Source organism: Coloeus monedula, assembly GCF_965178545.1.
Source record: "Coloeus monedula genome assembly, chromosome: 4".
In the NCBI taxonomy this organism is placed as follows: domain Eukaryota; kingdom Metazoa; phylum Chordata; class Aves; order Passeriformes; family Corvidae; genus Coloeus; species Coloeus monedula.
This window is the reverse complement of record NC_138784.1, coordinates 20,312,770-20,325,145: the sequence shown is the minus strand read 5'-3', so window position 1 is coordinate 20,325,145 and position 12,376 is coordinate 20,312,770. Positions and strand designations below refer to the sequence as shown.

At 40.3% G+C, this 12,376-nt stretch overlaps 1 protein-coding gene across 1 annotated transcript; it reads right to left on the bottom strand.

Moving 5' to 3' along the window:
• Window positions 1-4,670: 4,670 nt before the first annotated feature.
• On the bottom strand, window positions 4,671-11,691 carry SPIC (Spi-C transcription factor; the record flags this gene model as incomplete). Its single annotated transcript, XM_082279684.1, has 4 exons — window positions 4,671-5,094; window positions 8,702-8,814; window positions 9,781-9,893; window positions 11,541-11,691. 4 exons carry the CDS (start codon window positions 11,689-11,691, stop codon window positions 4,671-4,673), a joined length of 801 nt encoding a protein of 266 aa, XP_082135810.1.
• Between the last annotated feature and the right edge of the window lie 685 nt (window positions 11,692-12,376).

Below are 12,376 nucleotides of genomic sequence, written 5' to 3'. Positions count from 1 at the left end.
TTGCCGAGTTTTCATTTCCTCTGAAAAACTATCTTGTATGGCTTCACCATCACTCTGCTTGGAGATAGTACTGTAATGATTAGCTACATTCCACTTCGAACTGTTATTAATATTCCCCATATGTAATTAAAGCCTCTAATTCTACACAGAGATATCCTGACAAACAAGCAGCTGCCTGTCTTTTTTATTTCATTGTGGTTCTTGAACTCTTGGCTCAGGTTATGTGTTTCTGGAATGTCAAATAAGGAATCTACTTTTCCATCCATCAGTTTACACTCTGCGTGCAGTTTGATGGCATCTTGCTAATACAGCCTGGTTGCACTGTAATTCACCTTATAATCCATTGTATCAACACTGACTGTTCAATGTGTGACTTCCTAACAAGGTGGCTGGTGCCTCTTAGGTGCTGGATTGCCTTGGGAGAGTGGTATTTTAAAATGTATGCCCAGCATCAAAGCTGCCTGGTCTGAAGTTCCCAACTGTCATTATTAGATATAACTTCCTTCAGTAGAAAAAAGCAAAAGAAATTCACTGCTCAGGCAAAAAGGTGTCCATAAGACAAGAGGAAATGACCTCAAGTTGTTCTAGGGAATGTTTAGAGTGGATATTAGGAAATATTTATTCACTGACAGGGCTACCAAGTGCTGGACCAGGCTGCCCAGGGAACTGGTTGAGTCACCATCTCTGGAGGTATTTAAAAGACGTTTGGATGTGGTGCTTAGGGACATGGTTTCTTGGTGGATTTGGCAGTGCTGGGTTAATGGCTGGACTCAATGATTTAGGAGGTCTTTTCCAACAATTCTATGATTCTATGATCCCACATTTCAAATCTCATATGAGCTGTTGAGTTACACAAAAAGCCTGTGCTGTGTTGCAGTGGGGATTTCTGCAACATGCATCAGACAGCAAGGCCCATGGAAAGAAATAGGGACTGATTCTTGATAGATGTTTTTGAGGTATCTTTATCCCACGGCCAGGAAGATGTTCCCAGGCCTCTCTCCTCCCTCCCTGCAGAAGAAACTGAAGCAGGACCATCTCAGGGTGGAGATCAAGCAGGAATTGATGGCCAGAGGAGGAGGGGAAGGAGCAGGGATCCATCCCAGGGAGCTGCTGGAGCTGCCGGATCCAGCCTGGGCTCCCTGCGAGGAGATGGCACCACTTAACCTCTCCCAGGACCCCACACCAGGGGGGAGGAGCCCCAACAGTGCTGCCTCCAGGTGTGCTGCATGAGTCAGTGGAACACTGCTCACTTCTCTCTTGGGCACTTTCAATGCGTGGATTGGATTCTGTTAATTATTTCACTTATTTCTTTTGATGCCTCAGAAACAGCAGGAAATTGGATCAGCACATGGCCTCACTTTTGGCTGCAGGACAGGCTCTGGATGCTGGAATTCTCCTCACCTGCCATTGATCCATGCGCAACTGACCGTGCCTCATGCATGCCCTGCTCTAACTGCAGATACCATGGGGATAATTGGATTTTCACAGAGCCCTTTGAAATCTACCAGCAAAGGTGAAGGTGATACAGTAAAAGACAGGACAATATCGTAAGATTGGCACTGTGCTGCTGGTTGATGCACATTTATAAACCAAGGATGAGTTCACAGGTACTGCTGCCAGTTTATGGTCCAAATTATGCCACATGAAATTCACAGCAAGTCAGCAGATAAGACAGCTAAAAGTTCAGCGAAATTAGATCTAAAACGGTGGTAGATTTCATCAGATGTCCTCACACAGGTGGAAGTGAAGAGAAGTGCCTCTGAAGTTTCACTTGCAGGAGGCCTGCTGGTAACTCTCAGGGAGCTCTGCTGAACCTACGAAGCCCAAGAAAACGATGCTTCTCGGCAAACGCCCTCTGCTGTCACTATCAACAAGAGATTTCCCTGCATAGTGCACTCGCTATTCAGTTTGCCAGGTCTTCTGTAAAATATGTGAGACCTTAACCACAATGCTTAATGGAATTTTACAGGAAATATTTCAGTCTGAAATGCAGAGTGAAAGGAAAACTGAAGACCATTATCCAAAAATATAGTTCAAATGCAAATTTTGTTTTCAGATCCCAGACTCTGTCCAGTTTCTCAACCAAATCTGTTCATGCAGACAGCAGCAGGCACACACAATATCATTGCCCTCAGCTTAGTCACGGGTGTAGGAATCTGCTCCTGCAGTTTAGAGACAATGTGGGCTTTTGCCTTGACCTTCTCCATAAAAGAAAGTTTGGAAACTAGGGAAATTGCCATGAATGAAACATAGCTAGAAAGTAGCCTGAACAGCCAGCTTGAGCTTCAGTGTTACCTTGATACACTAGTGTGTGTTTGCAGTCAGTCATCTATTAGGCAATTAACTCTGGTTGTTTAGATCTTATTACCAAGAATGAAGGGGCGGCTCTCACTAACAAAAAACAAACAAACAAACAAACAAACATGCAGGTCTGTGATGTGATAGAAGATCTCAGCTTGTAAGCAGGGGGAATTGGTAACCCAATGTTCTCTGTGAGACAGCCTCCATCTGCACATGGGATGGCAGGGCAGTCTGACGCATCTGCCACCAGAATGCACATCTGGAGTCTGACAAGGTGGAGGCAGGTACTTGATGGGTGCTCAATGTGCTGCCAAAGTGACAAAGTTTCACTGGAGTCAAATTCAAGCCAAATTAAATTAAATCAAATTATTTTTCATCTGGAAGCTAAGAATCTCTTCTGCTTTTGGTCTACTGAACAGCACACACATATGTAACTACTGCATATGCTGGGCAAGATGGGGTAGATAAAACATGTTACTGAAGTGCTCTAGTTCTGCCTCCTTCACAGAGTCTGTAAGGCTCTTGATGTAATTTCTGCAGGAACCCTGAAGTCTAAATCAGAAAGATCAGCTTTATTTCTTCCTCATGCATCACCCTCAGCCATATTGGCTGAGCCAGATTTATTTTGGAGAAGAGGTTGAGCTTCACATGTAAAACTGACCATTGTCCAGGGTGGTCAGCACAGAGCTGTGATCTGCTGACATAATCCATCTGCTTGAATTCGTGGGTTTCATGTCACCATTGTGTCATGAAACTTTCTGTATCTGCCACAGCTGGAACTGGACAGGTGGTGATTTTCAAAGGCACAGTGCTGCTTCTGCCACATCTACAGCAGTGCTGTGCAGCAAGATAAAAACCCCTAAACCTGGTGGGGAAGGAAAAAAAAACTAAAGGGACATTGGGAGCACAAATGATCTGGAGGCCTGAAAGTGTCACAGCCCCGGTGTGAAAAGTTGTCCACTGGTGCCATCTTGTGGGTCCAGAGCCACCACCCATTCCAGAGGCAGAGCTCACTCCACCAAGGTCCAATCCCCCTGACTTAAAGTCTGGGCCTCTTTTTAGTGCTATTTAACGAGCTTCATATTTCTAAGATCAAACAACTTTCATCTTACCAAAGTACCAACCCTAAAACTTCAGTTTTGCTTAGGCAGAGTGCATTGCATTATGTCTACTACATAAAATTACAACCCTGTACAAGTAAACAGGAGTCAGAGCAAGGGGCAACTATCAAAGTCAATTAGTTTCATCAAACACATCAGGCCACCATTTATACCTCTCCACACAAAATATTTTTGTCTTTATTAATATCCAGGCCTACACACTGCAAAATGCAGAACTTGGAATTGAACACAATTGAATGGAAATATTTTAGCACAAAAGACAACTTATATGATGATACAAGTTGATCAGGTAAAAGAAGTATGAGAAAAAGTAGATTTATAGGTATTATCCTGACGTAAGGGGCTACTAATCTCTTTTACCTAAATTTCATTCTTCCCCAGGAAGAGAGCGTAAAATCACTGAGCCTTTCAGCTACATTGCCATTTAGAAAAAGAGCTGGAGAAGTGAAATTTTATTTATAATGTTATAACTCCTAAAATAAATGGCAAAGCTATGTTTGTTAGGTGAGTACAGAACTGCTGGATAAAAGTGGAGTTTCTCATATTATTGGGGAAGAACTGCACAAAATCTAATGAGAAGCACAATCCTTTACTAACTCTCTCATGATCCCAATGAATCCACTACCAACAGTAAAATGTGCACCTGACAATCCTAATACCACATGTCAGGATCTGTGCTAAGATATGTTAATTTAAGTGATTAAGGATTAACAACTTGGTCAACAGGTGCACCCGCATGTGGACTCTATCATTCACCCAGGCATTTACTCCAAAAATGTCCTTTTATAAAGAACATTGGTGAAAAAAGCAGACAGCATCTTCATGCAGTTGGCAAATCTTTCCCTTTCTAGTTTAGGGAGTGCAGCAACCATGGTACAACATCATCTGAATTCTGATTGGAGATATGCATAAAACTTCCAGTGAGTGTTGTCACAATAGGATCTTTGATGTCCACTAACAGACAAAAGCCTTGATCCTGTTCTTGAATATACCTGCTTGAAACTACAGTAATTCCTTTGATTAGCATCATGGGGAATAGAATATGTTCTACAGCTGCTGGATTTCTTCAACAGGCAATGACTGTATACCACTAACTTCAAAAGCAACAAAACTAGGCCAATGCAATTTTTAAACCTTCCTCTTCACGTGTTTGTATGATATCTTAAAGGAAAAGCTATGTACAGAGAAGAGTTTCTGTGCTGTAAAGTATTGCTGGATAACAAAGGCCTGTTTATGTGACAGGTAAGTCTAGCTGTTAGCATGCTGTAATGCATAACCATTGTTGTACATGTAATTATTGTAACTGGTCCAGTCATCTGCACACTGATATTCTTGATTAGACTGAATGTAGGGATGATAAATTGTTTCTCTTCCCAGGAAATAAGATGGAGCAAGTCTTTTTAAAACAACAGCACTGAACTGGTATGTCAGCTTCCTACGGATCTTAATGATTTCACCTGTTCTTCCATAATTCCTCAGTGCTCTGGCCATTTTCTGATAAGTCATGATCTTGCGGTTTCCTTTTCTTTCTCCCCACAGTTCTGCAAGTTTCTCTTTGTTTTTGGAGATGAACTGGAAGACGCCATTTGGTTTATCTACCCACTGGATGCAGTTTGCCATAGCTGGATCATACAGAGACTCATGGAGGTATTCAAATAGGCGAAGTTTTTTTCTACCTATGAACAAATAAATTGCAAAAGGTCAGAACAGAACTCATGCTTGCCTTAAAAGATGAGCAGTTGTCTTTTTCCTGGAAAGGGTCTTACAGGCAAAAGCATAGCTAAACCTAGTACCCTGTCCCAAATTAAAAGATCAGTATAAATTATTCAGTGGAAGACCAGCAACAGCAAATGGGATCACAGAGATGTGAGCAACACAGAATCACGGGACAGTCTGAATGGGAAGAGACCCAGAAGGATCTTCGAGTCCAACTCTTAAGTGAATGGCCCATACAGGGATCAAACCCACAACCTTGATATTATCAGCACCATGGTCTAGTTCTGAAGTGAGTACAGATCTGTGGTGAAAGAAAGGGATTTGGTCATCAGAGTTTCAAGAGCAGGTTATGTGGGGATCATAACAAGTATCTGGTGACTTGACTGTGTGGTAGGTCTCAGAAGCGACTTTCATCAGTCTTCAGACACATGCTGTGCAGGTGCACAGTCAAGGAACTCACACTAGGAAACGACATCCTCAGACAGGACAGGAGAGAGGTTCTGGATAGCCAATCTGAACGTTTTTGAATAAATGTTTTCCCTGTTTAATCAAAACTCAGAGATTTTGAGATGGCTCAGTTTTGTCAGGTTTGTTTCAAGAATGTTTTGGGGATGCAAGGCAGTCTATGATCAAAGAAAGGGCAAGTGGATGAGCAGGAAAAGAAGGCAAGTTTTTAACCAGAAACCTCATGAAGTCATAAAGGAGCTAGATCTTCTGGTACCCTGTGATATTTTAAAAATCTGCAGAAGTGTCAGCTTGCATTCCCATGCAGAATAAAGCAAGCTTAGTACTGAAATATTTGCCAGTTAAGTAAATGCTTCTCTCCACAGGCTCAGTTCTCAAGCTTCAGTTTCCTAGTGAGGCTTTAGTTTCACTTAGATCTTGTGGATCCTCCTCTATGAAGTATTTCTAGTTCCCTTTCCAAAGCTAATGGTGATCAAGAAGCTGCTGTAAGGAGGAAGAATTTAAGATTATCAGACAAAGAGGAACATTTTGCAGAAGAGAGAATCTATGCAGAAGAACATCTTCCACTTTAACCAAAGTGGAAATAAGCAGCTGCACCTAAAATTCATAAAGCCTTGTCTTGTGTGGCTATTTTAAACTAGGAACAGGGGAAAAGTGACAGTTGCTAAGGAACACTGAGGTCAAGCCAAGACATCTGTCAGGGATGACAGTAATTCTGTATCTGGTCATAAGGAAAGAGGAGAGAAGTAACAGTCGGACTGGGAAGAAGAAGAGCCTGAAATCAGAGGTACTTTCCAAAAAATTAATGAAGTTTCATTATCTAAATAAAAATTGGCCTGTGACTGGAAGTACATATTCTACTAAAAATACATATAGTATTGCTAAGAAGTTTAAAAGGAAACCAGTGAAGGACACTGCCTTGTCACAGTGGACACTTCTTAGTAGGTGACCTTCTTAGGTCCCCTCCAACTTGAATTATCCTATAAACCCATGGTAGAACAAGTAGGAACAGCGGAAAATCCACAGACTATTGTTCACTAAATTTCTGCTGCAAAAGGATAGTGTAGTCTATGCAGCCCCTGATTTCATGCTGTCTGCCCTCTTAGTTCAGCTGTCATTTCTGCCCAAGCTTTTATTTCTAGCCACATCACCTTTAGCTGCTGTCTTGGCTTAGTTGCTCTTATGTGTTTATGCAGCTGTGTCTCCAGAGCCCAGCTGTTATCTCCAAAGTGCTACACACCAGCTTGAGATGGGGTCAGTTAACAAATCTTTGTACTGCACCTCATTGCATAAGCCAGTGCTGCTCAGCACCAGGCCCTAAACACCAGTCTAAGCCAGCAGGTGAGTGCCTGCAGGTTTCTTAGTGTGGTGACTGGAGACAAGCAGGTTCCTCCAGGTGTTTCAGAGCATCTGCGTAAGATTTCAGGGCTGAGTTGTCCTGAAGCAGCCTAAATCTCTCAGGGACAATGCATCTAATTAAATTCTGAAGTACCTCTCTTGGCTGCCTCCCCTCCACTGAGCTTGAGTTCAGATCATGGAATGGTTTTGTTGTGAACGAACTGGATTCTTTTCAGAGGAAACTTAACTCAAAAAATGCTTTCCAAAAGCATATCTAAGTCAGTGTACCCTTCAGAACTTGTGACCAGCCTAAAGATTGCCCTAAATAAACTTTTGTGAAACACTTTAAGCATGGGATTTGGACACTCAGTGCTGATGGTTTCATCTATAGATCTATTCCTAAAGGGCCACACCACTTGTTAGTGTACAGAAAACCTCTCATGTCTCAATAAGAAACTAGGAGGATTAAATTTATAGAAGAAATAGTCACCCAAATCACAGATTCTAGCAGGAATATCACCATGGACATAAAGAAACGTGTAAGAAGACACAAAATAGCACCATAAGAATAGTTAGTCACTCTGAAAATTTGTGCAGGTTGTCTTCTGGAAAAATAGGTTGAGGACAGTGTAAAAGAAATAGGAAATAGGAAATGAAGTTAACAGAGCAGTAATATCTGAAGGTCAAATCAGATACTGACATGTAAAATTTCCCAGTGTAACACTGGGTAAGACTTGGAAAAGAAACATTTCTGGATTTGAAAAGTTTTCATTTGCAATAGTGAATTTCAGATATCTGAAGTAGAGAACTTAGAAAGAGAGGTTACTCCTCCCATCATCCCAAAGAGCCTATGGTAGAAATAGTAGTAGTAGTAGTAGTAGTAGTAGTAGTAGTAGCAGTAGTAGCTATTAAGCAACAGAGACCACAGTGTTCAGCATCAATGGGAAGAGACAGCACCAAAAACTGACACCATGTGGTTAAAGTTGAGAAAAGGGGATTTCAAAAAGCAGCTAAATCAGGAAGCTACTTCAAAAGGTCTCATGGTCAAAAGTAGGTACAACAGCTCAGAGTGGAAGCTGTGAAAATCTCACCCAGAAGTCATAGAAAGGATGCTGAGTCCCTCCCCTCCAAACAACCCAAATAATGAATGTAGTAAAAAAATTAAGAACTGCAATGACCAATGTCACACGATTCTTTGCAAAATAGACATCCATTTGAGTAAAGTCAACCAGAAGGAGGACAAAAATAGCCATAAAAATGCACACTGGAAGTGACAAAAGCTAAAATGTGATTCAAAAAATAAACAAAGAAATAAAATCAGGAGTGCAAAAATATTTGCGTATGTAAAAAACCTTTAAGAAAATCACTGCTTGTTGGGCCACGTAAAATAAAATAAAATAAAATAAAATAAAATAAAATAAAATAAAATAAAATAAAAGAAGTTGTGTAAGTGGATAAAAATTTTATTGCTAGCTAGATTTACTTCTCTGCATCAGACTTCATCCCAAATGATTTGAAGTGAAAAAAAATCTCTGGTTTGTTTTTCCACTTACTAACATGGATGGTAAGTTAATAATAGATTTATCACATCTTATAAGATTTAGCAGAAGGGAATTAGTAGTTGTATCCTACTCACTATTAAATGTTCACATGTTTTTTCCTGTTAAAAGTTAAAAAAAAATAGGAAAAGAAGAAAGCATGATTTACCAAGAGACTTTTTAAAGTAGCATAATGTACCCATCAAGACATGATCTTTCTACAGACCTTTCCCTGCTTTTGGCTGGCCAGCAGCAGCATGCATAGCTTGACTTTCTGGAGTATTCTGCAGTGTATGGTAGACAGTCTCGTCTGCATAAAAATCCGCTGCACTGTTCTTCAAGAATTAAGACAATAGAAAGTTACTAATAGAGTACATTCTCTGAATAAAAAGAAACTTGTGGTAATTAATTGCCTGAAGCCTTCAAAATGCAACTTTTCATCACCTCACCCGTGGAAGACTTTTCTCAGCCATGAAGGCACTCAGTGTAGTGTACCAGTAACAAGCAGCACTAATTCATGTCCAGGGGCAAGAGCTGCCCACCAGAGGAGAAACTGAGAGGGAAAACAGCGTAACTGCCTCACTCTGGACCTTCAACCCTTCTGCTGGAAGCAGAGGAGGAACATTTTTCAGAGTTAGGAAAAGACAAGGACCACCTGGACAGTAGCCCCTACAGTTCTGTAACCCCTACATGGCTCTGTAGTTCCCATGCCATGTTGTTGTTAATCTGCTGTTGAAAATGTGCTTTTGTGGAACCTGTTTCCCTGAAATTATCTCCCCTGCAATTTTCATTTCCCATCACTCCTGGAGACCACACTCCCAGTGCTTTTAAGAATGCATATGGACTCTAATGGCTGAAGCTGTGCTCAGTCCAGATATTGCTGGTCTTTCCAGAACTTTTAAAGCCAACTTCTGCTGGAGAAATCAAAGTCATGGCTCTTTTTCACAGTGGCAGAAGCTACCTCAGGGTTGGAAGTTGTTCTCTGCCTGTTACCAAGCAATACAAAGAAGCCCTTTCCCATGTAACTAACTCCCTAGTAGTTTTGCTTGTTAGTTGTCATGTTATGTGATGAACCACAAAAGAACACCAGAAGCAAACAACTGACTCCTAAAAATATGTTATTAATCACATTTTGCACATTTGCAATCATATTTCCCAAGGTATTTTCATCCGAATCATGCCTGAAATTTGGCCAGACCAAATTTTTGTTAGTGGTAGCATAATGATTTGTATCAGAAATCCCAAATGAGCAATCAGTTGTCCAGTTATGTCTGACTATTATTAGCAATGAGTTCACTCACAATCACGTTTCTCCAGCTATACCCTTGCTCCTCCACAGATGGTGCTGCACAGTAACTGGGACTTGCTCGGAGGTGGTGGTGATGGTTGATCAAAGTCAAGCAGTTTTTATAACCTGGGAATTAGGAGAAGGGAGCAAAAACCAAGTGAGTAAAAAAGAGAGAAGAAGGAAAAAAAGAAAACTGCAACAGCAAATAATTTAACATTGTGCTGGCCTGTCAAAAAGCATTTATCCTATGGCTGCCTTCTAGATAATAAAGTGTCCAGAGCCAAGATGTTCCACATCAGCAAGTTATCCAGCAAAATCTGTACTGCTACTGCTGATCACACCCTTGGGCTGGCTTTGTTAGCCTTCGGGATGAAAAACAATTTTTTTAAAGATAAAATGCCAGATATTTCATAGCATCATGAAATTGTTTGGTTACTAGATAACAGAGGGCAATACAGATCATCAAACATAATGATTTGGATAACTACAGACTTCTAAAATACATGTAGAAAGGAAAAGGGACTGTCAGGCAGTTCTGCAGGCCATTAGTACAATGCAAGTCAGAGTCTCCAATCACAGATGAAGGAGCATCAGAACATCTACAGTGCCTGAAGAACGACACCGAAGGAACCCAAGACTTTGGGATGCTTAAAAGAAGCACAGGAAAACACCAGACTAAAGACACTTAGAAAAAATTACCCACTGCAGGTGGTCAGAAGAAGATATTGGAGGGTATGGTATCTATTGCAAGTGGAAATGTGGGTGCAGCTGTGGGACAGACTAAACACTGCATTGCAAGGGTTTAATAACTCTCTCCATGGGCCCTAACAACATACACAAGGAAGAAGATTGAAAGTAATTATACAGAGTGAGTCCTCCAGCATGTGTAAATTACCAGTGCAGTGGAGCCAAAACTTTGTTAACAACAGCTGAAGATACAGCCCTACTGGTCTTATTTACATTTCATTTTATAATAGATAATACATAAAAAAACTTCCTCATATGGCATGCATTTCATGCAAAGGACAGCAGGTACGTTGTTCTGGGCTTAGAAGGTTTGTGAGGTAGCCTCCTATTTTCCTTTCCTTGCATTTCTGCTTACAGTGTAAAAACAAGCACAAATTTTAAATTTTATAGTGATTTAGTTACCAAAACCTTGCCAGAACTGGAACAATTTACAGATTTCTTGCATTTTAGTTTTGTAAAGTATACAACTCTTGAAGCCAAGAAAAACAATTTTCTATTAATTATCCAGACTCAAACTATCATTCCTGCATTAAAAAAAAAAAAAAAAAAAAAAAAAAAAAAAAAAAAATTAAGATATATATATTAGTGTACAAAAAAATTAAATGAGTAAATTAATTTCACTTGTTGGTTTGGGGGTTTTTTTATTATTATTCTTTTGCATTGGGATTCATGGCATAGCAGAAGGGCATTTTTAAGTTAAAGTGTTAAAATTGGGAAAAGGCTGTTTCACAACAGTCATATACTCTCCGATTATAGGAAAAGTGAGCTCAATGCACCTGGGCTGGTGCTGGGGGGAGGGTAAACAGGGCCAGTCCAACAGTTTTCCTGTGCTGTGACCTGGAAGATATTCACCACAGTACTCATGGAGGGGTGGAAGCCCTCCAAATAGTCTTCCTCCTTTTCATCCTCCTAAAACATCCCATTAATCTGATTCTGGGAAATTACTCTCCCACCTGTATGTTTCAAGACGTGCTTTCCTGTAGAACTAGGAGCTGAGAAATGAAGTAGAATCAGGGTGCTTGTTACCTGGTGGACACTGCATTTCTCTGTCAGAGTGCTGCTGCAGCACTTCTAGAGCATCTTCAAAAGCCTGGCCCAGCACGTCGTGGTCAGGAAAGCTCTGCAAGAACATTTTTCTGTCAGGACCCAGAAAAGACCAGGCTGGTTCTTTCAACATTGTCAATCAGCCCATGCTAAGTAAATACAGTGATGGTATAGAATACACATCCTCCTGGAATAGATCTTTGGCAGGCACTGAGGCATTACCATAATCTTTTACTTATGAGAAAGTTTTCACTCCTTTGAGGTCAGTGGGATAATTCACACAGGCAATATTACCCAACACACTCAGTCAAATGTTTCAAGGTTCATTTCCTTAATTTGCAACAGAAGTTTACATAAAGGGTGTTACTGCTGGTGGAGAGTTTTATAGTCTGTAATACAAAAATGTTTGTATCACTAGTGGTTTATGAAGCTAGAGTTATCATTCAATAAAATTGACATGACAAAAATAATTACACATAATTTCTGAAGCACTTTTGCAGAGAAAATGCTACACTATGCCACTACAGGAAACCAAGCGTGGATTTTCAGAAAATTGATTATTATAATTTTAGAACACCTCGTTGTAAAAAGCCAAAGATATCCTCAAATTTGAGTCTTCTGTAGCATATTTGAAACATTCAGTAATGAAAGAGAATAAAGGTGTTGTAGACTTACCATTATTTAGATATCAAGACTTGAATCCTGTTTAAAAGAACCAATAATTTTTTAAATTGTATGTTTCCAAACAAATAATTCTCTGAGTATAAATAAAACTAACTAAATGAAACAACTCAGTATTGTTTCCAGTTACAAAGCAA